We start from the raw sequence: 26,037 nt of genomic DNA, 5'->3' as shown, positions 1-26,037 counted from the left end.
TGCTAGTTGAGCTCAGATTCATAGAACTGTAGAATCGTTTCAGCTGGAAAAGACCTTTAAGATCATTGAGTCCAACCATTAACCTATTCTCAATGAAAACAAGTTTCAGACACTTTAATTCCTACCAACAGGAGTGGCAGCAGAACTGCCCTGATGGGATTTCCTCCATACATGTCTTTACACTTTTATTCCAGTGGAAGCGATCAACTACAAAGTGATTTAGCTGTAATAAAAGCATGAAGGACAGTATCGGCCTTTTTTTGAGCGATGAGGTGAGGGGTCTTCTGAAGACAAATCTGAGGTGGGAAAAGACCTACTCCTCAAAAATAATAAAGAGTTTCTGAATTCTTCTTCAATATTTTAAGAAGTCTTCTCTTCATTCTCAGAGTAAATACAGCACCTTTCAAGCCAAAAAAATGTTTCAAGCAAAGTATGTGTCACTGAAGATAAGGCAACTGACTGACAACTATTTGTATAGGCAACTCTTTCTGTAAAAGTGGCCAGAGAAAATAAAATGTCTGTACAAATCATTGTGTTTGATTATTAGGCTACATAATTGGAGAGTACATGTACAGTATTACATGGGCATTTCCATTTATATCTATTAACTAACAGGTGTACAAAAATTAATGGGTTTTAAAATGAAATTGTATCCCCAAACCTGAGCTTCATGCAATCAAACACTCATCTTCCCTTTTAGCAAACATACGTAAGTAGTGGTATACTATTTTTTTTTTCTTAGCATGAAAGAGAATACAACAGTCTGTGTGGCACATCAGACAGCAGTTATCACCAAAATGTCCTTGGGCCATCAGACATTTCTTTGCTAAACAAAGTATTATACAGGTTACATTACCCCAGTGTTTAAAGACCTAGAAGCTGAATGATTTGGAGGATTTGGAGAGGCCTGGTGGGCCAGTTCCTCCCGCAGGACTCACAACTGATTCCACACACATTCACCAGAGGGTACTTGTGTAGTACAAGGCCAAGCTGCATAAACCTGGCTGGCAGTCCCATTTTGGGACCAGGCTGTGGGAAAAGAAATAAAGGTCTCATTTTTTTAATCTACTGAAATGCTTTTAACTCCTTTCAGATTTGTCATAACAACAATACACTTAAGGAATTATCTGCTGCTGGCTTAAACCTGTGTTCAGTACAGACTGCTAAAAATGCTGCTCTCAATTTGATATACTACACTGACATATTGCATCTTTCTGTATGTTTCATTCCCTTATGATGGATGAAATTCAAAGGTATTACAGAACATAACAGCTAGCCCCAAGTGAGGCAGCTAAACCTACAAATCTGGATGCATAACAAATATGATGTAGTCGAAGCTAACTGATTGCTCTATATCCATCATCATTCTGCCACTACAAACTTCCTTCCCCTTCCTCTCAAGAGTTGTTTTCCTTCACTCTATACCGTTTCTGACTTCTTTCCACCAATGTCCAAAGCTCTAAGGCTCTCTTACATAAACCTAGACTTCTTCCCCAGGCCTACTGGCACCATTTCCATGCATGTTTTTCTTCCTGGTTTATTGCAAAGGATGTCTATCTTGAGTTTAGTCCTGAACTCAGCAGCTCTGCGATGAAGGACCTGGGGTGTTGGTCGATGAGAAAATGAACACGAGCCAGCAGCATACGCTCGCAGCCCAGAAAGCCAACCGTATCCTGGGCTGCATCAAAAGGAGTGTGACCAGCAGGTCGAAGGAGGTGATCCTGCCACTCTATTCTACTCTCGTGAGACCTTGCTTGGAATACTGTGTGCAGTTCTGGTGTCCTCAACATAAAAAGGACATGGAACTGTTGGAACAAGTCCAGAGAAGGGCCACGAGGATGATCAGGGGACTGGAGCACCTCCCGTATGAAGACAGGCTGAGAAAGTTGGGGCTGTTCAGTCTGGGGAAGAGAAGGCTGCGTGGAGACCTCATAGCAGCCTTCCAGTATCTGAAGGGGGCCTATAGGGATGCTGGAGAGTGACTCTTCATTAGGGACTGTAGTGACAGGACAAGTGGTAACGGGTTAAAACTTAAACAGGGGAAGTTTAGATTGGATATAAGGAGGAAGTTCTTTACTGTGAGGGTGGTGAGGCACTGGAATGGGCTGCCATAGATGTCTGCTCCTCTCTAAGACCTGTTCTTTAGTCAGCAGAGACAGAAGCAAGGGATTGTAACTGCCTTCTCTCAGTATCTCCTCCTGTTTCCGTGGAGGGATGCCGAGGTAGGGAGCAGACATGAACTCTCCTTGTGCCCCCTCCTCTCCAAGCAGAGAACAGGCACACCCACAGAGAGGCACCACACTAACTGGCAGCTGGCACTGTCTGTCTCCCAGCAGCAGGGCATTAATAACCATTAACAAAATACTATACAGTTCCAACATGATGTCAGCGGTATTAACCTCTGTCATTCCCGTATCAGCACTAGTGAATGACTGGGGTTTTTCTTCAAAAATTACATTTGAAATACTCCACAGTATTAAAACCAACAGTGGCTACTTAGAATAGCTCTTATTTTCCAGTTTTGAAAATGAACTATCAGTTACCAGTAGTGTCTATGTTGAGCAACAGCTGAATTTCTCTCATTCACAGCTTTTTACAGAGCTTTTTAAAAGAGCCAAAGCAAAGCCTTACACCCTACAGGCTTGTGAGCATTTTTGGGAGGCACTAAGGATTTGCCACATATTAGAGAAAATAGGTGCAAGAGATTTGAGAGTTTTCTTGAACTGATAGTTTATGAGCAAATCACTCTGAACTGGTGTATTACAGCAAATACACTACTGCTTTTAGGAGTATGAAATACAAGTATCTTTTCTCAGTTCAAACTAGCAATCAGAGCACAAGCAATTCTTTTTAAATAGTATACTTATAAAGCCTTTTACAATCTTACAGTACCTAGGTATGCACTGTTTCCCAGCTCAAAATAAAATAAATGCCAGCACTATAAACAGATGGGATAAGGCCTGCAGGGAAAGAGAATGAGAATCATTTATTACAATAATAAAGATTACTGGAACAAGATACAATTTTCCATGCATTCAACAATGTCTCTACTCTTAGATCATTAACAGGAACAACCCTGTTGAATTTCACTGTCTTAAGATGATCTGAAAGATTGCTGGACTTTCAAGACCATCCTTTTCTATAGTTACAGATTAAGAAGGTCGTATTTCCATTGATCATATACTGTGTTATTTACTGTCAAACTCCAAGATATGAAACATGCCTAACTAAACTCAGGTTAAGTGCAGTTATATCCCCCTACGTCCTACAATGCTTTAAGATGTCCATTTTATCACAATTAAGTCTTTGGTTCTAGAAAACAGGATGGGGCCATCGGATAAATGTTTGCATGGCAAACTACCCTGCCCATCTCTGGGTCTACACTCATGCCTAAAGGCTATCACATTCAATAGGTACAGGGAGTGGATACGCAAGATCAGAAGGAATAGGAATGCTTTGTATCCCATGCACTGTATCATGCACATACATGTTGCAGCTGTTTCTCCAACTTGGGTTCAACAGTTGGGTTTTTTTAAACCAAAAAAGCTTTACCTCTCAAAAAAAAAAACCCACAACAAAACCCAAGAAGTTCATATCATATAGACCTTCAACTGAAAATTGAAGAAGATACAGAAGATTTGCCACTTTTGGTATGCAGAACACACCAAACACTCGTTTCAGTGGAACAAAGGCGAGTATAAACTCATCTTCTCTATGAACAACATGGCAACAAGGGATACTGCCACCAAGAGCTATGTCTGTTCTGTATCAGCTTAGTACAAACCTCCACCGTGGGGCGTTTCAGGGTGATTTTGCTGAGAGCGCAGCACAGGCTCTGCAGTTGTGTGGAAGCAGATGACAGGACGGAAAGGATGCAACATTTCCAATTCTTCAGCCCTGTTGCAGACCTCCTGAGAAATGGTATGCAAGGTTAAATAAGGTCTTAGAGACACCCTCTACCACAGCCAGCAGCACCTCAGTGAGAGGCAAATCTGCGCCCCGTAAATGGTAGAAGACTGATTAATTTAATCCTATGTCCTTTCTAAGAAAGGATACTAAGTGATGAGGGGCAAAACTTGTACATGTTCCAGTGTCTTTGTCCTTTTTTGGCAAAGAAAAGGAGGATCAGATTCCAGTTGTCCATCCCTCCCCTCATCACAGCAGTCAGTAGAAGTAGGGGAGGGGGGAGAAGGGGTTTTCTGCAAAGCCTGTGCCTTTGAGGAAGCAGAAGGGCAAGAGCTCAGTTTTATGACTCTTGGCCCCAACACAGTTTACCATTTACAAACTAATCCTCCTCCGTTCGAGAGCACAAGGCCTGCTAAAGCTCTCATGTCCACTTCTCTGATTCTTCATTGTCCACACTGACAGAGAGAAGCCGAAGACCTAATCGGTGTGTAATTCCATCGCTGTCCAGGCTGTGTCACAACACAATGCTCTGCTTGTAGGGCCACGGGTTAAGTCAGCCAGCTACTGTTATGCACCACAGCAGGTGTGAAGAATGTTGCTTGGAACTAACTGTATGTTACCACTCTGTCAAGGTCCATTTCTGACACTACTTTCCCTCACCACTTAATGACTGTTTTTTCTACTGGCAGCAGGCTAATTGTCAGCTGTATCATAAAAGGGCACTTTTAGTATTTTTAATCCTGAATTGGGAAATCCTGCACAGTATAACATGGGCCTCATACAAAGTAAACCCCTCTGTTCTCCAGATCCCCAAAACATAGAGGCCTGTTAGAAAGCAATTTATTTCCTTAGCCTGAATCCAGCAATTAGTAAGTTTTGACTTTACTACATCCAAAGTGCTTCACTTTCTTGTTCCTCACAAGACAGGACATTGGACATTGCCACACACCTTTTGGGAATGGCTTAAATCTGTGAAATTCCGTGGTACCTAATTACATTTAAACAAATACGAGACAGGCACTTCATCAAAAAATTCTTTTCCACATGTAGGTGGTTAACAATCTGAAAACCAAAATTAAATGTGCTGCCACACTTAAATACAGATCTTGGGCCACTCTGCGAATGGTATTTGTTTGTTTGTTTGGGTTTTAATTTATACTCCAAAAGGAGTAGAAAGTTGCTTCCATTTTTCTTGAGCCATACCACTGTGCAAGGAAGCTGAGGCAGAAAAGTACAGAGGCAAGGCAACACCTGCCACTTCACTACTGCTAGCGAAGCAGCAATGGGTGTATCACCCAGCCATGACACCAGGCAGGTTAAGGAGGCAGTGGGGAATTACTCCTGATAGACCCACAGACCCACAAGCGAACTGTAATTTACTAAAAGTGACAAAAACACAGGGACAGTAACCAGGAACACATCAGAGGATATCTTCCCCTCACACAGATGCACATCACACACATTAACAGCCATGTGTAATGTTTCTTTCCATGTATAACAGTGACAAGTCCAAGGGCCGTAAGCACAGAATCTCCCTATTTCTAATCCAGATATTTCCTTAACAGCCTTGAGAATTTCATTTGTGTAGATTTTCTGGCGCCATTTCTCTAATTTTCATGTAGAAGAAATACAGATAAGAGGAATACCTGACGGAAAAGCTACACTGGGACAGAAATTGTACAAGCCTGTATCACCGGTGGTCATCTTTCATCTAAAAGAACGAACAACTGAAGTCAGCTGGGTAGCCTGGCCAGTTCAAGAATTGGATAAACCAAAACAGAAACTATTTGCCTGCACAATTTAAGGTCACACAGGTGACCTTAAATCAATATATTTGGATGTTTAGAGTATTTCTATGTAATTCTATACAAGAACTATGGTTACCAATCTTACCTAACCCTGTAAAGGGATGAAATACTTCATCATACTTTCAAATACTAAGAAGGCAGCAAGGAGATGAAGAAAGATGATCCAGCTTCTTGCCACTTGCTACAGAAAAGGTCATAATATTCATTATTCAAAATATGAACTGGACATCTGTATTTACAATGTTTAACAAGTCTTGTTTAGTGCTGAAGCCAAGCTGCTCATTTCACCCATACTCATCTACTGTCATCATTGACGGCTGATTTCCAAACATGGCCAGACAGCAGTTTACATGGCAGGGGTTATAAGACATTCTTGAAGCCTGAATCAGGATTTAGCAATAACATGTGCCAAGCCTTAGAAGCATGCAGAGCATCTGCAACTGAGCACCTGCGGAAATCCCATTTCCTGACAAAGAGAGGCCTCCAGTATTCATATTTTCTCTTGCTCACAGGCCATGATGTACTGAAATATGGCCTGAATAATCCTTTTATAGCTACACAAGGAAATGTCCTTGGTTATCATTTACCCCTACTTATGGAGGTTCAGGGTTAGGGTTAGGGTTAGGGTTAAGGTTTGGGTTAGGGTTCATTGGGAACTTGGTTGAGCAATCAGCAAAGATACACAGAATGAAAAGCCCCACTAACGGGATATGACTGAAACCACACACAGGTAGGGATACAAAGTGGACATGCAGGTTATCAGAGAAACTGGAAGGACTCTGATAACTTTAGTGTATATAGGTAAGAAGACAGCGCCCTGTGGAGTGTTAATGCTGGCATAAGACTGCATGCTCATGGAAGGAGGCCAGGAGCAATATCACTAGTAGCATGTGAATAATCAGAGAGCACGGGATTGCACAGAGACCTCTCCTTGGCCTGTGAGAGACAGTCCAAAGGAAATACATTGAAGGCAAGCTGGAAAGAAAGCGGAAGGGGCCGGCTGTGAGTCCGGCAATAGGAATGACTTCGGTCTGTTTATACTGTAAGACTTCCTGCTTTGCAAGACACTCCCCCAGTACTTCCTGCTGCGAATTTACTCTAAGATGCCTTCTTCCCTTTGAAACCTGTGACTCCCTTACCCCAAGACCTCCTGCCCTGCCCCCTTCACTCCAACACTGGATTGCTGCTGCTTTACCTCAGACATGGATTATTTGTGACTCCTTCTCAAACTCTGGCTGCTACTTCCCAACCATCCACATCTTTGTATGTCCCACACTGTCTCCTCACCCTCATTTCGCCGAGACTGTCTCCTGTGGCTGCTTTGTAACCCCAGATTATCTCTGCTTTTGTTCTCTCCTCTTGCTGACTTCAGCAGTGTGAATGTGAAGCCCAAGCTATCACAAGTACCAGACTATTAGCCTGGACACAGTTCTGTGTCTAACCTCACTTTTACTGGGCTGCACATTGCTGCTTTAAACCAGTGACTCCAAACACTGAACAGCTGTGAAACACTACCAGCCCTCAATATCCTCACATGCTACCATGTACCTGTATCATATCTTCAAACTACAATACAAGCTTGGCAGTTCAGAGATCAACCATTTGTCATGACCCCGCTGGTCTTCAGTGGTCCCTCAGCCTCATTTTGGGAACCATGATCCATCACGTGGATGGATCCATGCAGGCTAAGTGGATGCAGAGTGACAGCCACTATTTCCCATTTCCACAAGGAAATGCTAGAACAACTTTTGTCTGTTAAATGCTAAGTATAAAAGTCAAGTCTCTGCGGCACACTCCCTTTTCCTTCCTTGCTGCTGATCAGCTCTTTCTTCAAGGGACCTACCCCCTCCTCTTGGCCATGACAGTTTATATTCAAACAGCTGCTAGGGCTGGATGAAGCACCTGCTCTGGGCAACAGCAGCTGGAGTTCATTTTGGGTCCAAAGGGCCGAGGCCAAGCAGGCTGACCGCATGTGTACTAATCCAGTATCATCACCAACTCCACCAACAACAGGTGCCTCTTTGAAGAGGGAGGGAAGAACTATTTGGGGAGGAATCAGAGCTTTATAAAGGACATTATGGGCCAAGCCTTCAGTGGTACATGCTCAGTTAAAGCATGTACTCTGTTGAAGTTACATGAGTAAGGCTCATATACACCAGTAAGATTTGGCCTATGCGCAGTGCTGCTTCTCTTCTGGTTTTGGTTTTCATGAAGATTTTTCACCTCTTCTCTCTGCACTGATCTTCCTTTAGAAAAAGAAAAGAAACCTTCCTGTCCCTCACTCCAGACCGAACAGTTGAAGTCACAAGCTACATATACCAAAATTCAACATCCTCCTCAGTCCTGCTTGGGTCCTGGAGTCCAGATCATGAGCATGCATCAACAGGAACAAGGGCAATCCTACCCTGGAACAAATCGAATCAAACCCTGTCAAGGTCCCTTAAGAGAAGTCTTTCAGCACAGGAATCGTTAAGAATTGACATGCACTTTCTCAGGCCATTGGTCCACACAGCCCAGTGAATTACTGCAGCGTATGGTCACTACAAAATGACATGGGGAGAGCAAAAAGAAACCCTGCCAAAACCAGCCATTGGCCGAAGTGGCTCCAAGGAAAATTTTCTTATCTTACTTTGCTAGAAGTTGGTTTATGACCTAAAGCATACAACCCTCTTTTTAAGTCCCTTTTAGTGTATTATGGATAAATGCTTGTATTAATGAAAGCCTTTACATTTTTTCTTGAGTCCTGCCTGATCTCCAAAGGTCAGTTCTGCAAATCTCGTCTCACTCCTGGCAGTTACTCTTGTGCCTCTTTCTAGAGAACCTCCAAGTTCTCTGGAACCTGAAAACGAAGCTGAATTCATAAAAGCAGCTCCACAGAGCACTGCCAAAAGCTCACATAACATGAGTAAAAGTAGGCTTTCCAAATTCCTGTTGATGCACAGGAAAACATGACCTTGTTGCAAGCTGCTCACATGAACTGGGCACAGGCTTCCTAACTTTGTGGTCCAAAATTTATTTTCCTGAATTGTACACCTTTTAATTCATGACTTTCTGAGATTAAGATTTGTTTAAGTCACTTTCTCTTGGGACCAAGTCTCAGCTGGCTTATATTACAAAAAGAAGCAAAACAGAGATGGTTGCAGGAGCAGAGCTGGTGGAGACTATTTTTCTGCACAGGCAGAAAAAATAGTCTCCAGTCCATAACAGTTACTGGCATCGCATCCACAAGTACACACAAGTGTAAACTGTACTGTGTTGGCTTGCCCATTTAAATCAGTCTCTGAGAATTTCCCTTGACAAACACTGAGTACAAGCTAGCCAACACCATTTCCTCACCAATGAACAGACATTCACACAACCACACAGGAATGTCCAGTGCTAGAAACATATTCTCAGCTGGTGCAGACTCACAGATTCCCTCTGTGACTTTAACCACAGGTCAAAAGTTGGAAAACATCAAAGCACTATCAACATACAAAGACAATATTGCACACTTATGCGTTGGTTTTGTCCATATATAAGCCTAACAGAACCACAGAGCAATCACCACTTTGTGTACTTCATACTGAGCAGTACAGATACTCTGTGCTGCTGCCCTTCACAGCAAAAGCAATAAAACACTCCTAGCATGACAGGCACAGAGCTCTCCCTAACCCTCTGAATCCTCTCTGTGGCTTACTGTCACTGGGCACATTTCACGCAGGCCAGCTGCACAGGATTTATTCTACCAGTTTTGGAGCGTCAAAACTAACTTTTTTTGTCTTTGCCCCAGGCAGACGCTTGGTATGCAGGATTTAAATCAGAGAACAAAATGTTCTGTGAAACTTGTAAATACTCGTCACAGTAATTTCTAAATTTTAAAAAAGACAGCAACTAGAGGTAGTGGTTTAAAAATCGAAAAGCATTTCACTGCATCACTGTGAGTAATGCTACCATGTCCTAAAGATCAGAATAAACAACTTCCCAAAATACTAGTTAATGGGGCTGATTACCTTAAGTGATAGGGACCAAATATACTCGAGTTACACCTCATAATACTAATGAAATCAGGAGAATGCCCAGTTCAGCAAGTGCTCTGCTTAAAGACACTGCAATTGAAAACAACCTGTTTGATCCTTGCAAATTGGCACAGAAGAATTTGCCTGCGATATACTACCACAGACTACAACTTAACACCTACTATTTTAAGTTTTTTTTTAATAACGTATCTAAACCCATTAAAATTAAATTAGGCAGAAAACAATAGGGAAGAAGATACCTTAGGGAATCACAACACACTACAAAGGATAGAACGCAGATGGCCTAAAAGAGGAGTTTTGAGCAGGAAGTAGCAATAAAGGCTCATTTGTGGCGAGAAATTACTTCATCAAAATTTAGCATAGCTTTTAAGGTCTATGATGTTTGAGTGAAATTGTCCACTTCTGTTTTGTGTGATTCACCACCACTGAACTCATATTAATATACAACTTAAACCAAACATTCTGCTGATGAATGTTCACTGAAAGTTTCAAATAAAGAGCCTTTTCTTTTTTTGTTTCTCAATCAGTTTCATTCAAACTTTGAAAAGATTCTTTGTCAAACAAAAACTGTGAAAAGGGTTCATTTGGTTTTTGTCACTGTGAAAGCTAAAACATTTAGAATCATTTCCTCTTCACCTGTAAACATATCACACACCTCTTACCATAGCTGTGGTTTAACTTCTCTCCCAAGTCAAGTAGCATATGGCTTCAGTCAGAGGTACCTGTACTTCAGAAGCAGGTGCTCTTGATAATAGGCAAGGGCTCTACAAAGACCAACTATCTGTAGCATACAGCAGCAAGGCAAGAAATGGTTTCTGGATCTTCAGCCCTTGCCCATAGTTTAATTCTGCTAGCCCAAATATTCTGAGTATGGACAGAGTGCTTCTGCTCAGGCTTACCTCAGAGAGGTAGGTCGCATGCTCCCTTAAGAGCCATCTGGAGCACAGAGTATACCTACTGAAGTTTATACTCCCTGGAAGGCATTACCTGCAATCACTGATTGCAGATGGCACAGACTGTACAAAAGAAAGACACTGCCTTTTTCAATATACCAAGTCTTATTTTCTCATTTGTCCAAAAGTAAGCACAGATTTTTATCCACAGCTATGGAAAGGAAGATAGAATAGAAAGGCAAGATATATAAATTATGCCAGGCTTTAGTCAGTTTGGGATTGCACAACCCTCTTATGCAATGTTGCCTGGGGTATGCCACGTTTTCAGAAATTCCACAGAATTCCTTTACATTTGCTTCAGATCTGGGACCTAGTGGCTTTAACGTCCAATAAGGGACTGGACTTACAATATGCCATGGACAGATTGCAAGGACGAGCCTTAAGTTTGCTGGCCTATGTTTTTTTAAATGTGGCTTCAAATAAGAATTGCAGAATCTCAGAGACAGATGAACCCTGACAATTTAACTTACCCCAAAGCACAGCTCTTTAAAAAAAACCAACTGGGTAGCATCAGCCTGAAATTAAAAATTCACTTACATCTTAAGGGTATTTATAAGAGAAGAAATGGAGATCGAAGGGCTAATGCTGCTGACCAGGCTGAAGCTCAACTCAGCCTGTCTGCCCGTCCTCTGCAGCCACCAGGCAGGGAGCACAGGCAGCCAGCCCCCATGACTCCAGCTCTCCCTCCTGCCCGTCTGCCCAAGTCAAACCGCGGGCTTCCTGAGCGCTGGCAGACGCACGGCTCTTAAAGACACAGAACTGCCGAGAAGCCTAGTCGGCATACTTAACCATGTTGTAAATACAATGAGAAAAGACAAGGGGAGGAGAACTCAGTGTAGGTGAATCGTCATCATTTAAAACTGCACTGTGAAGAGTGATAACGTGCTTCAGAGAAAACAGTGATACATAGCTCCTAGACACAAGTTAGTAGCGGCTGTGGTGCAGTTTTACCTGCAGCCCCAACATTAAGTCTGTGCACACATACAGTCTCACAAACACTCAAACACGGCCACATGCAGCTGGAGATGAGATGCAACAAGATAGCTGAAGGTGTCAACCATAAACCAGGTTGAGGCAGGACAAAAATCACAGCCAAGAGTCTACCTATGAAGTTCACCAAGATGCAGTTACATCTTCTTGGCTGCCCATGCACACAGCCCCCAGATCTGCTGTTGGCATGGCACTTTCTGCGGGTCTATAGAAGGGAGAGTGGGAGCAAAGGGAGAGGATGAGTCTGCCTGAGCACAGCCGTTGTGGCAGCAGCTGGAGAGCCTACAGAGAGAGAGAGAAGGGAGGGGTGCCTGCGGACCTGCAGGAGTGTGAGGGCAGGTGCTTATGCAGGCAGGATGTGCCCTGAACAGCAAAGTCACAGGGAAGCTCAGAGTGGCCACAGTGGCCACCAAGGCTCCCTGCTGCCCTGCACAGCACCAGCCTCTCTGGGTCCCTGCAGCACCATGCCAAGGAGGAGCTGAGGCTGCCTGCCTCCTCTCAGCATTAGCTGAAGCAAACTCTCTGCTACTGAAAGGGTCCCAGAGTAAAAGCAAGCATTAGTTACAGATAATCTAATTTAAACACCGCAGGCAAGCAAATACCATGAATCAGGAAACCCTTCTATACCTGTACTGTGACACGAGGTTAAAGATAAGCTTTGCTTGCATTTCAGAAACTCTTATAAGCCCATCTTCTACATTTCAGACATGACATAGATAGGCCCATGGCCTGTGCATATATTCTGTTTGAAGGACAAACTGCAGTCAGTAAAGTTTCAAAGAACTCTCCATGTATCACAATGTCTTATATTATTCAGCATTTCAAAAGTTACTTAAGGAAGAGCTTCAGTGCAAAAGAAGAAAGCCAGATGACCCAAATTCTCAGTATCTGTGCCATGCAGACTTGTGTCAAGGAAGGCTATGGAACTGAACTGCCAGAGATAATTTACACCAGAGGTGCGAAGTGTCACAATTTTACCAGGCTACAGATGCAAAGTGGAAAACTGAATGAAAGCAAAAAAGGCATGACTGTTTCTAGGACAACTGAAGAACACCCTCAAATAACTGGCTTTAAAGACTGCACTAACATCTTGCAAATACAAAATACCAATGTCGGGAAGAAAATCTTTGACTCTAGAAAAGGAAAGCAATGCAAAACTAAGTTTCAAGAGTATGTGAGGGAAGTGCCAAAAAAAAGGCATTTTCAAAAATTACCTCCAAAATAAAAATAAATCCAAGTGTTTAACAAACAGGATTTGTGGTATCTCATTTTAATAATCTGAACAGATGTAAAATATGTGTGGCCGCAGCACTGCAGTTATTTTCAGTACCTGTAAAACCAAGAAACAGGCTCCTGTCTGCTCTGTTTTATACCAACAACATCAAGTCTCTAACTTCAAAGTGAACAGGTTTTTACTTTTGGGAAATCCTTCTCTTCTACTGCTAAAACATGGTGATTGCACAGCACTACAACGAACTCGACCTTTCCATTTGCTCAGTGACTACAGACAAAAAGCATTTTCCAGAGTGTTCCCCTCACAGCCTGGTCACAGTGCTACTGTCACCCCAGGGCCATCTTATGTTTTGCTGATGACTACTTTTACTGTGAGACCGTTAAAAAAGGTTATTTTTCTATGCTTACTTAAGTAGTAAGCTCCCAAATTTCAGGCTGTTTTTTTAACTTTATGAGTCATACAGTGCAAAAAAGCAACAAAACAACTCAGAGGTTTTGCTAGCTTTTCCTCCATGGTAAAAAAGAAATAAAAAAGACTGGGATCAGATAAAATAGTGAAATGAAACACATGTTGAGAATGGAAAAGCATACAAAAATGGGTTAAGTGACTTCAAGTCCAGTACATGAATACATGTGAGTTAATTGATGTTCGTATGAATCATTCTCCATTTCCTGCCAGAGAGGTTAATTACAAAACAAAATTATGAAGAAGGCTAATTCATAGGCATACATATCATACATTTATTCACTTACTATTTTTTTCCACACATAGCCTTCCACTTTCATCATAGCTATTGATGGGCACTAAATGATCGCATAAGAAAAAAGTTTGGCAGCAATTGATACATTATCTGCAAAGCCCATGAAAAATCTGACACAGCTAGAAATAAGCTAACAGATGGCAACTGGAGAGAAGCAACAGCCACAACTCCTGCTACCTGGGGTTAAAATGAGAGAGAATCAAGGTAGAAAATGGCCAGATACAACTAAATGTTTGTAAAATAGTCTCAGCAGAAAGGATGCTTTTGCAGATGACTGCTAAAACCCACCGACACTGCAAGAACAGAAAGAAAGGGGAGGCAGGAACATGCGTGTGTGTAAAAAAGTTTATTTTGCTGGAATTTTAACTGCAGTTCTGTATACCACACTGTGGTTGTTTAGCTTCCCACTCTGACATACACTTTAAACACTCTTCAAAATGTTCTATACCAAAGTCATGCCAAATCATAAAAACAAATAGACATGTTTCATCAAGGCTCATGCCTAACACTACACATTTAACCCCAGATTATGGGAATAAACAGGATCAATCCTGTCATCAACCCTATTTACAGATGTCACCAATCCTTTTTACAATGACTTGCAGGTAGCTACCTGCTCTTGCTTTCCCTTGGCCAAGATCACCCAGTGTCTAACCTTCTTCACCTAACATCAGCTTATTGAGGAAATCTGTAAAGTACCTTGGTACTTCAAGATTTAGTGGGAGTAAGGATCTAACCCAGATTCACTTGTAACAAAGTCATATACAGCTATTGTTACCCCAAGCAGGCAGTTTGGAAGAGATATGTAAGACTTTCCCTTCAGTTTAGGGCAGGTGGGAAAAAAAGCAATCCTACCTGATAGCAGGTAGCTGCACTTACTCTATGCCATGTTGAAATGTTTTAACTAAGAAACTGAACAAAGTTTTTGTTCTCTAGAGTACAGCATTTCTTGAAAATCAAGACTTGAGATCACAAGGTTTTGGAACAGATAGTATTATTCTCAGATACAACCAGTATGTGACAATACCTCATGCTATTCCATTAATTTGCAATGGAATTTTTGCACAATGAATTTTATTACAATACAAATGACATGTACTGCCTTTAGTTCTATGAAGCACAAAGCAAAATAAATTGAATGGTGTTCTCATAAAAAGAGGGGTTAAAGAACAGATGAAGACTAAGGAAATTTAGAGTCAGTTTTCAGATCAAGCCTGATATATCATAGGTACCCTCAGGAAACGTCTTTGCATCTTAGCTCTCCATTACTGAAAACGGGTAACTTAACATTGACTTCCAAGGAACCAGAATCTACCAACACAGATGGAAGCACCTATGAGCCAATATGCTCAGAAATTATTGCTATGAACTCCACCTAACAAAACATAACTGTAAACTTTTCCACAGACACTAGCTAACTTGCTTTCTATTGCAATTTCAAATTATTTGGACTGCCCACAGAAACAAGGTCAAGTATTCTATTCAGATTAGAATGTCAATGGATACATGCACACACACTTACTCCTCTTCTGAGGCAAAGGATTATTCCAGAAAAACAGAACACTTGCAACTATTTTGCTTGGCCCAGCAAAGACAGTTGGAATGGAGGGAGCTAAAAGGTAACTGCTAGAAATACGTTAACAGCAAAAGTTCCTAGTGCCCCAGTGAAAGAGGGCATATAGGCATTCGTGTCAATGAATATGATGTAGCTTACGAATTTAGGTACTTATTTTAGCCTTGCAAACATTACAAGTGTACTTTCCTCACATGCAGTTTCACTCAAGTGCTTAAAATATGCTTAAATGTTTGGGATTTTTTAAGGTAAACTTAGCACAGTTTTACAGTTTATTTGCTGGAACTTCAAATTTAAATACAGCATAAAGAATCAGAAGAATGAAAACCGGACAATTATAATAAACAAAGAGGGCTGAAGATTATACAAGAGAGAGACACCTAACTAGAAGTATGAAACTTTTTTTGTCATGAGCAATTTTCTGACATATTTTTGTGACTACTCTCAGATGCGTGCTCTGCTCTAGGTAGTCAGATCCAATAACAATTAACATGTGTAACAGAATACACCTACACCTGGGTCAGAGCAATCCCAGGCATAGCTATAGGTTGAGCAGAGAAGAGATTCAGAGCAGCCCTGTGGAGAAGGACTTGAGGGTGTTGGTCGATGAGAAAATGAACATGAGCTGGCTTCAGTGTGCACTTGCAGCCCAGAACAGCAACCGTATCATAGACTCATAGAATCACAGAATAGTTAAGGTTGGAAAGGACCTTAAGATCATCTAGTTCCAACCCCCTGCCATGGGCAGGGGCACCTCACACTAAACCATCTCACCCAAGGCTCTGTCCAACCTGGCCTTGAACACTGCCAGGGATGAAGCATTCACAACCTCCCTGGGCAACCCATTCCAGTGCCTCACCACCCTAACAGTAAAGAACTTCTTCTGTATATCCAATCTAAACTTCCCCTGCTTAAGTTTTAACCCATGACCCCTTGTCCTATCACTACAGTCCCTAATGAAGAGTCCATCCCCAGCATCCTTATAGGCCCCCTTCAGATACTGGAAGGCTGCTATGAGGTCTCCACACAGCCTTCTCTTCTCCAGGCTGAACAGCCCCAACTTTCTCAGCCTGTCTTCATACGGGAGGTGCTCCAGTCCCCTGATCGTCCTCGTGCCCCTCCTCTGGACTTGTTCCAACAGTCCCATGTCCTTCTTATGTTGAAGACACCAGAACTGCAAACAATAATCCAAGTGAGGTCTCACAAGAGCAGAGTAGAGGGGCAGGATCACCTCCTTCGACCTGCTGGTCACGCTCCTTTTGATGCAGCCCAGGATATGGTTGGCTTTCTGGGCTGCGAGCACACACTGAAGCCAGCTCATGTTCATTTCCTCATCAACCAACACCGCCAAGTCCTTCTCCACAGGGCTGCTCTGAATCTCTTCTCTGCCCAACCTGTACCTGTGCCTGGGATTGCTCTGACCCAGGTGTAGGACCTTGCACCTGGCATGGTTAAACTTCATGAGGCTGGCATCAGTCCACCTCACAAGTGTGTCAAGGTCTCTCTGGATGGCATTCCTTCCCTCCAGGGTATCAACCGAACCACACAGCTTGGTGTCATCGGCAAACTTGCTGAGGGCGCACTCAATCCCACTGTCCATGTCAGTGACAGACTTTGAAAACGACCGGTCCCAACACCAATCCATGAGGGACACCACTCGTTACTGGTCTCCAGCTGGACATTGAGCCATTGACCACAACTCTTTGGATGCAACCATCCAGCCAGTTCTTTATCCACTGAGTGGTCCATCCATCAAATTGATATCGCTCCAATTTAGAGACAAGGATGTTGTGTGGGACAGTGTCGAACGCTTTGCACAAGTCCAGGTAGATGACATCAACTGCTCTACCCCTGTCCATCAGTTCTGTAGCCCCATCATAGAAGGCCACCAAATTGGTCAGGCAGGATTTCCCCTTAGTGAAGCCATGCTGGCTGTCACCAAGCACCTTGTTGTTTTTCAGGTGCCTTAGCATGCCTTCCAGCAGAACCTGCTCCAAGATTTTGCCAGGCACAGAGGTGAGACTGACTGGTCTGTAATTCCCCGGGTCATCCATTTTCCCCTTCTTGAAAATGGGGGTTATATTTCCCTTTTTCCAGTCATCGGGAACTTCATCTGACTGCCACGATTTTTCAAATATGATGGCCAGTGGCTTCGCAACTTCATTTGCCAGCTCCTTCAGGACCCACGGCTGGATTTCATCGGGTCCCATGGACTTGTGCATGTTCAGATTCTTAAGATGGTCTCGAACCAGTTCCTCTCCTACAGTGGGCCCAAGGTCTTCATTCTCACAGTCCCTGCGTCTGCCTTCCAAGACTTGGGTGGTTTGGCCAGAGCCTTTGCCAGTGAAGACCGAGGCAAAGAAGTCATTCAGAACCTCAGCCTTCTCCAAATCCTGTGTAGCCAGTTCTCCCAATAGCTTCCAGAGGGGGCCTACGTTGTCCCTCGTCTGTTTTTTATTTGCTACGTACCTGTAGTATCCCTTCATGTTATCCTTAACATCCCTAGCCAAGTTTAATTCTAACTGGGACTTAGCTTTCCTAACCTGGTCCCTAGCTTCCCAGACAACATCCCTGTACTCTTCCCATGCCACCTGTCCTTGCTTCCACCTTTTATAAGCCTCTTTTTTCATTTGAATTTTCCTCAGGAGCTCCTTATCCATCCAAGGAGGTCTCCTGGCCCTCCTGCTGCACTCTCTTCTGGTTGGGATGCAACACTCCTGAGCTTGTAGCAGGTGATCCTTGAATATCAACCAACAGTCTTGGGCCCCCCTGCCCTCTAGAGCTGTATCCCATGGAACCTTACTAAGCAGGTTCCTGAAGAGGCCGAAGTCTGCTCTTTTGAAGTCCAGGGCAGTGAGCTTGCTGCATGCTCTTCTCACTGTCCTGAGGATCTCGAATTTGACCATCTCGTGATCGCTGCATACAAGGCTGCCCTGCAGCATCACATTTCCAATGAGCCTTTCCCTGTTGGTGAGCACGAGGTCAAGCATGGCACCTCTACTTGTCGGTATTCTGGGCTGCATCAAAAGGAGCGTGACCAGCAGGTTGAAGGAGGTGATCCTGCCCCTCTACTCTCGTGAGACCTCACTTGGAGTACTGTGTGCAGTTCGGGTGTCCTCAACATAAAAAGGACATGGAACTGTTGGAACAAGTCCAGAGAAGGGCCACGAGGATGATCGGGGGACTGGAGCTCCTCCCGTATGAAGACAGGCTGAGGAAGTTGTGGCTGTTCAGTCTGGAGAAGAGAAGGCTGCGTGGAGACCTCATAGCAACCTTCCAGTATCTAAGGGGGCCTATAAGGATGCTGGGGATGGACTCTTCATTAGGGACTGTAGTGACAGGACAAGGGGTCATGGGTTAAAACTTAAGCAGGGGAAGTTTAGATTGGATATGAGGAAGAAGTTCTTTACTGTGAGGGTGGTGAGGTACTGGAATGGGTTGCCTAGGGAAGTTGTGAATGCTCCATCCCTGGTGGTGTTCAAGGCCAGGCTGGACAGAGCCTTGGGTGACATGGTTTAGTGTGAGGTATCCCTGCCCATGGCAGGGGGTTGGAACTTTATGATCTTAAGGTCCTTTTCAACCCTAACTATTCTATGATTCTAATAATGATTCTGCCCTTAATAAACTGGGTTTGGGGAGGAGTGGGGTGATCGGCTAGAAAAATATTCCACAGAACGGCACCTAACATTAAGCTTACTAAACAGAAAGTCACTGATCAGAAAATCATTAAATTTGAAGGGTGTTGAGATTACTTGTATTTCCACTCCAACGGCTTGAGCCTATTAAGGGTAAATAAATGCTCAAGCAGTAACATGCATGGCTCCATCCAACAGTAAATCAATAGTGAAAAACTCAGAAACTTGAAGTCAGAAACCTGTATCTTTAAATCACTCTATAGACTGAAAATTATTAGTTACAATACTAAAGATGGCTCAATCTGCCTAGGTAGGACCAGTTCACGCAAACATTTCTAAGTTAGAACAGATAAGGATTTATACCCTGTAGCCGAGACCCATTCATATACACTGCTCAGTTCCCAGGATTTTCACTGACCACACCCTCCGCACGCCTGTACCTGACTGCAGCTACCATCAGCTGCTGCGGCTTCAACTGGGCCGCGCTGTGCTCTCACAGCTCGCTCACTGTTAGAGATGTTTAAATGTGGCCGTCCTTGGCGACTCTCCCTCAAATAAGCCTCTCGTAAAAAGGCCGAGTCACTGCGTGGCCTTTCCCACCTACCGACCGACGCCAGGCCGAGGGGAGGTGGGCCGGGCCGGGCGCCGAGGCCCCGGCCCCACACCGGTCCGTGCTGTTCACGGCCGCACCAGCCCCCGGGCGCGCGCACCACGGCGGCCCTGTCCTACCCCCCCCCCCCACCCTCCCGGCGAGGGCGGGCAACCGCGCGCACCTCCCGCCGGCACGGGCCGGGAGGGGGGCGGGAAGGGGCGGCCCGGAGCCGCCGAGCGCGGCAAGGTGTGTCCCAGGTGCCAGCGCTATATCAGGCGACGCGGTGGGGCAGACCCCCGATGGCGGCGTCCGCCATGGCTGAGCCGCGCTCTAAGCGGCCCCGCGTGACGCTGCCCGCCTGCCAGGCGCACCGCGCGCTGCCCGGCAGCCGCGTGAGGCAGAGCTTCCCGCCCGCCGTGGAGGAAGGCCTCTGCGGCGTCACCGGCGCCCTGCTGGAGCTCGCTTACTGCCTACAGGCGCTGGTAAGGCGGCGGGACAGGGCCAGCATCGGGACCGGGCGAGGATGTCCCGAGAGGCGGGAGAGGTTGCAGCGTGGCTCCCCCCGCGCCCTGCCCGAGCAGCCGCCGGGCGGTGGGGTAACAAGGTGCCCGGGGCCTGGAGCAGGTCCCGCCGGGGCTATCGGGGGTTAAGGGGGGTTTCGAAGCTGGGCAGGTATGGAAGAGTGGTTCTGCTTCATGAAGTGACCCAGCGGGATGTGGGGGCGCTTTTCGCACCCAGACCCGGCAGCGCACCAGCGCTGCTGTCGGAGTCGGCTCCTGATGGTCGCTGCTACCGCTGCGCTTATCCCGGTGCAGCCCCTGACACGACTAGTGGAACGACAGCGAAAGTCCGGAACTAGCGGGTGATGAAGCAGGCACTTGTGTTATGCCTGTGAAAAGAGGGACTGTTACAGGGAACACTAACAAATCTGAACTATTAACTTCTCAGAGTTTGTGGGTTTTTTTCTCCAAACTTTGTATGTAAAATAGCTGTGTGTGGTTAACGGGTGAAGTTTGCAAACATCACTGTTTTGCTCCGCATGCAGGAATGCTGGACATGAATTAAAAAAGTTATCAAAGTTATCTCTGATACCATGTAACATGCATGCCAAAATTGTGTCTGATTACATATCGAATATTAAGGCAACATGTATTTTAACAAAGCAATTAAGATTGTAAACAAAATTATCAATGCTATCCCTTCTGATGCCAAGCATCCACTGAGAAGCAATACAAACTATATTCAGTATATCCCCAAGATCTCTTGATCAAGCATGGTGTCAACTATTAGTCCACTAAAAATGTAAGTATGCAGTAAAACCTCCACTTGTTAAGCATGTGGATTAGAATGATACTAGTGATTGGCAGCTTGGTGGGATAAGGAAAGCTCAATTAGATATTGACTGTGGATGCATCAAACCTAGAAATGTGAACATATTAAACAGTTAATGATTTACATAAAAGATTTACCTTAACAGTTAAGCAGGTGTGGTAACTTGTGCTCTGCTTGAAGTCACACAGCACGCTTGCACTGAGGAACTGGTTATAAAACACTGAATCTTGACTCTGCTGTCAACCGAAACAAGAATGAGTGACTTCAGCAAAAGGATTATGCAAATACTTCAATGAATGTTCTTAATAAAAGATTCCAGTATGTGTTTTCTCTTGAATGGCTTTATGGTCACACGTGTATGTGTGTCACGGGTCTGGGGTATCCAGCTGGCCATAAAAATACAAGAGACAAACAAACTTGTACTGTGTATATAACTCTTCTGCATTTTTTCTAAACAGAGCAGCATAGATGAAACACAAGTATTTCGTATCTAAACAGTAATAGATGAAAGCAGGGAAAACAGTAAGCAGAAAGACTTAGGAAATGCACATATTTGTTCCCTCCCCCTCGCAGGCAGGCTACAAGCCAACAGCTTGAGATGGAGTACTGCAACCCAGAGCATGTCCAGAAGACAAAAGCTGTGCTGCATTACATATGCATGTTTAGAGAAGCAGCAAATCAAGATACTAATTGCCTCAATTTGGTTCTTGGCATATTCCCAGCTGCTGCCTCTCATCTTTCTCAACATCAGAGCTGTACAGAGCCAGTGCTGAAGCCAGTATAACCTGGTGGCTCTCCTTTGCTGCCTGTCTCCATTAAGTTCTCTTTATGGACAGCACTACCATGGATAAAATTATTCTAATGTAAGAGCTGATAGATCTATTAGTATGATTAATATACTGCAGTGGTTAAAGGTGTTACTTTCCCATACAGACCAGAACAAGGGCTGCAGCGTGTTTAGGGTTGTAGTACTTAAGCGTTCCTAGACATGTGCACACAGTACAGTTCAGCAGCAGTATTCTTTATTGTGGAATAACATTATCCATAACAAAGCTAATAAATAGATGCAAAGTTATGCTTTTTTATTTGCCTCATCTTTTTCGTATCTTTGAAAGCAAACTTCAAACTTTTCACTGGAATGCTGACCTGAAGGGATAAATTTGATGTTCTTTGTGTGACTCTGTTTAAAAAAATATAAAAAGTAGCCAAACAAAAAGGCCACACAAAACCTCAAAACCTATCCCCAGCCACTCATAAATAAAATATTCTGTGGATCTCTGACTGCTGCTGAGACTTAACATCACTACTGCAGTTACCTGTCCAGTATTAAAGGGCAGGAGTTCCAGTAGAAGTATAGATATTTTTTTTTTCATTTAAGACCATAACTACTTCATTTATTGCAGAAATTTGGATTAGGTCTTCAAAGTGATTGTGCTGGTAGAACAGCTTCCATTGGAAGGCTCTCCCATGTTTTCATAAAGCCGTGTTCTGCTGCAAGCGAGTCCCATCTCCAGCAAATCTTAATACTCATGTTTTGTGTGCTTAGAGTGAATATTTTGATCAGTCACATGTGGCTCTACCAAATGTTTCAAAGTTCTTCTTGCATCAAGCTCTGGAAGAAAGAAAAGCTGCAGAGGCTCTGATGAAGTATCAACAAGAAAGAGGTGGCCATTACTGTTCTAAAACCATTCAGGTGGGTACTAGCTGATAAGCTCTCCAGCAGTTGCAGACCTCAGTAATTATTCTAACTTCTTGCATTATATTGTTGGTACTTCAGATGTCTGCATTCATCCACTATTAGATTTCCAGATACAATCTCCTTGTCGTATTAGTGGTCATGGGTTTATTCTTGATTGTGATGCCTAGAAACTGTGAGACATACAGCCCTAACAATGTGGTTGCTTTCTAGCCCGGAAGAACAGTGGTCCCCTTTTTCTTTTATTCAGTTGCTATTTCCAGCATGCTGTAACGGTTTATGAGACTGAAACAGCCAACTTGTCTCCTTCACACTGGAATTAAACAGACAGAAGCCCAGAATCTATTAGCACCTAAGAAAGGTAGTAAAGAAGTAGGTAGGAGAAACATCCAGCTTGGGGCAGTAGTTGTCCTGCTGGAGCACAGCTCAAGATAAAATTTGACCTGGAGATCTGACTCAGGCTTGCACAGGTACAAAGGAATAACTCAAAGCTATCAGGGAAAAAAAAAAAACACCGTGCCTGTTAAAGACCAAGTGGCTGATTCTCCTCAACCAAATCAGTATTTTGTAAATACTTAATACAGAATGCTCTTCATTGGCCTATTACAGCAGTTGTTAAGAAAGTGAAAATAAAAAGGCCATCTTGAAAAACTTCTAAATATTCAGTTTCAATCAGGGAAGACTTTATAATGGCCTTACAGTATTTAACAGGTGCCTACAGGAAAAATGGGAAAGAACTCTTTATCAGGGAGTGTAATGACAGGATGAGCGGTAAGTTTTACACTGAAAAAAATTGATGTAGCAAAAAAAAATAGATTAGATGTAACTCTTTATCAGGGAGTGTAATGACAGGATGAGGGGTAAGTTTTAAGCTGAAAAAAATAGATTAGATGTAACAAAAAAGTTCTTCCCTGTGAGGGTGGTGAGGCCGTGGCACAGGTTGCCCAAAGAAGCTATGGCTGCCCCATCCCTGGCAGTGTTTAAGGCCAGGCTGTTTTGAGCAACCTTGTCTAGTGGTCCCCATGACAGGGAGATGGAAGAAGATGATCTTTAAGGTCCCTTCCAATCCAAACCATTCTGATTCTCTGATAAGTTTTCCTGGGTTAAGAATGCTCCTAAAGCATAACTGCTGCCATGTATATCTGTTCCTTGAAAAAGTGCATGGGTTCTGCCATTTCTGTATGTTTACAGCCATCCAACTCTGCAAAAAAAACAACAGATGCTCCCAATTAGAAGGAGCTGTTGCAAAATCCTAGCCCATCTTGTTTATAGCACCAGGTAAGTTGCAGGAAACCATCAATGAATACAGTAAGATGAGCTGTTCTTCTAAATAAATGTAATTCTGTCTTTGTTTTTAGAAACCAAACTGTGAGTATGCAGTTGGTCTGATGAAGGCCCTGGAACTAGCAATGGTACAGTGGAAAACTATGGTACGGTATTTTGAAGAGCTTTATGCCCTGAGTATTGAAAATGCTGACCCTCATAGCGCAAGCACTATCAAGAAACAATTTATTGGGCCCAAAATCCGGAAGATCAAGCTGATGGGAGATCTGCTGACCAACGCTCGCAGGCTTGACTGTTCCCAGGATGGCAGGAATAGTCTTGGCGATTACTTTATGGACCGGTTGCAGGAAGAGTTCAGAACAGGCATAGAGCCCTCCCTGTCTCTGCAGCATTGTACAGGAGCTGCAGAGGGTCTGAAGCAACCCCCGAGAGAATCTTCCCAGCACAGAAATGGCACAGGGCCAATCTGTGCAACCATACACTGTGCTACCATGCTGCCACAGCGTAATGATGGGACAGGAGCAAAAGTGAAGCAGGGCAAGGAGGGCCTTTAATGCTGTGGCTGTTGCAGCTACAAGGCAGCTCCTAAGGCAGACCTGTATAGAGGGTGGACTTGAGACCAGGACTCAGGAGACATGATGCTGTATTGCCCCTCCTGCCTTACACTCTGTCCTCTGTCGAGTGACAGCTCAAAATCTATCCCATATCATTATTGTGTTTAAATGACAGCAAGGTTGCTAGTTACCTAGATTGTTTGCATTAATCACATTTTTATATATGTAATTCTTCCTAGAAGCTTTTAAACCTCTTTTCTATCTTAAATGATTAGTTAGTGAAAATTATTTCTAACAGTATATATAACTTTTATTAAAAATAAAAAAGCAACTTTAGTATATGGAAACTTCTATGTGGCATAAAATACAAAGATTTAAATTTATAATATTAAGTATTTTATATTACTGACATATTTTACATTACTAACAAGTATACTAACAAAATTAACTCTTTTGAAAAAGGCTGTTTTAAAACAAGGTTTTCTTATCTTAGTTCTATAATTGTAGCTATTTAAATGAGTAGTCTTAATTCATTTACTTATCACCCAGCTATTTCTAGTGGTGTACTTCTCCAGGATGAAGGATGCAAACATTTTCTTAACAGTGGGAGTAAGATAATGTGCTGGTATTCTCTACAGTTATTTGCCTGGTTGGCTTCTCTCATCCTCATAAAGCAGAGGAGAGACATTATGGGTTCTCATTAGATGTGATCTTTACACGTTCTCGTGCATAGCTAGCTCCAGGGCTCTGTTCAGACTTAATCTAGGGTGGATGTTTTAATTACCATATAGACCCCTCTTTCAGCTAGTTAAATTGTAGTATTAGTATGACATTACTGCTCTTTCTTGTATTTATCGTGGTACTCAGTAGAGGAGTAAGATCCTAGTGAAAATACAGCACAATTAACTAGAATTGCATCCTAGAGAGCGGCCAGTTTTGCATTTCAGTTAGGGCAGTGTTCAGTTAAGGAGGCTATTAGCACCACCACACCTACAGCCTTTGCTTTAGCCAGCTTGGGTAGAGTTCAGAGCTGTCCAGATTCCTTCTGTTCATCTCCTACAGGAGAGCCTCTCTGTACACTGGCTACCAAGGTCACCTAAGAAGAGCAACTGGTTAGATCAGATGCCTGCAGCTAGCTTTTTCATCTCTGTATACATTACCTTTTACATACCTAGAGTTTGCCTCACTGACAGATTGTCTCACACTTTTATGTAATACTGTGATACTTTTGTTATGCTTGACAATAAATTCAGTTCAGAAGTGGCAATTTGCATCTGTACTCCAATCCTCAATTTACCACATAGGCATGCTAGTATTCTCTCCAAGAGAATTTTGCATGTGTATACAAAACTGCACCAATACGTTTCTACTAAGAAAGTTGCACGAGATGGAAGACCACAGAATGACAATAAATGCCAGAAAACTGCATTAAGAACACTGTACAACAAAACATTTTCAGTAAACTGAATTTTATACACAGCTGCAGTTAAGTAGTGATTTCTGCATTATCCCACCTACTTTCTGTTGGTGTTTTAACGCAGGGCAGACAACAATGCAAATGTTTTCCCAGTCTTTCTCTTAATATGATTCAACCTTGGGAGTGGGGAGGGGATCACTTTAAAACAACCCCTGCATTTATCTGTAAAAATACTAGTGTGCCACAAGAACGGCTTGAAGCACTTTTAGCAACATGCTAGATTT

General features: G+C 43.4%; 1 protein-coding gene and 1 long non-coding RNA gene across 2 annotated transcripts in view; one reads left to right on the top strand and one right to left on the bottom strand.

Moving 5' to 3' along the window:
• The window catches only part of LOC134158679 (uncharacterized), a 58,232-nt gene that overhangs the window by 28,356 nt on the left and 3,839 nt on the right, over positions 1–26,037 (bottom strand). Inside the window, exon 3 of the long non-coding RNA XR_009962857.1 lies at positions 20,940–21,033. This is a non-coding gene — a long non-coding RNA (uncharacterized LOC134158679). The remainder of the gene's footprint in view (positions 1–20,939; positions 21,034–26,037) is intronic.
• LOC134158678 (ferritin light chain-like) lies at positions 19,648–25,062 on the top strand. Its single transcript, XM_062608853.1, has 3 exons — positions 19,648–19,952; positions 22,349–22,495; positions 23,857–25,062. The coding sequence occupies exons 1-3, from the start codon at positions 19,770–19,772 to the stop codon at positions 24,334–24,336; spliced, it is 810 nt and encodes a 269-aa protein (XP_062464837.1). The 5' UTR covers positions 19,648–19,769; the 3' UTR covers positions 24,337–25,062.

This window comes from Pezoporus occidentalis, unplaced genomic scaffold (genome assembly GCF_034315485.1).
Source record: "Pezoporus occidentalis ecotype Australia unplaced genomic scaffold, CSIRO_AGI_Poc_V1 ctg131, whole genome shotgun sequence".
Taxonomy (NCBI): Eukaryota; Metazoa; Chordata; class Aves; order Psittaciformes; family Psittacidae; genus Pezoporus; species Pezoporus occidentalis.
This window is presented reverse-complemented; position numbering and strand designations above follow the sequence as displayed.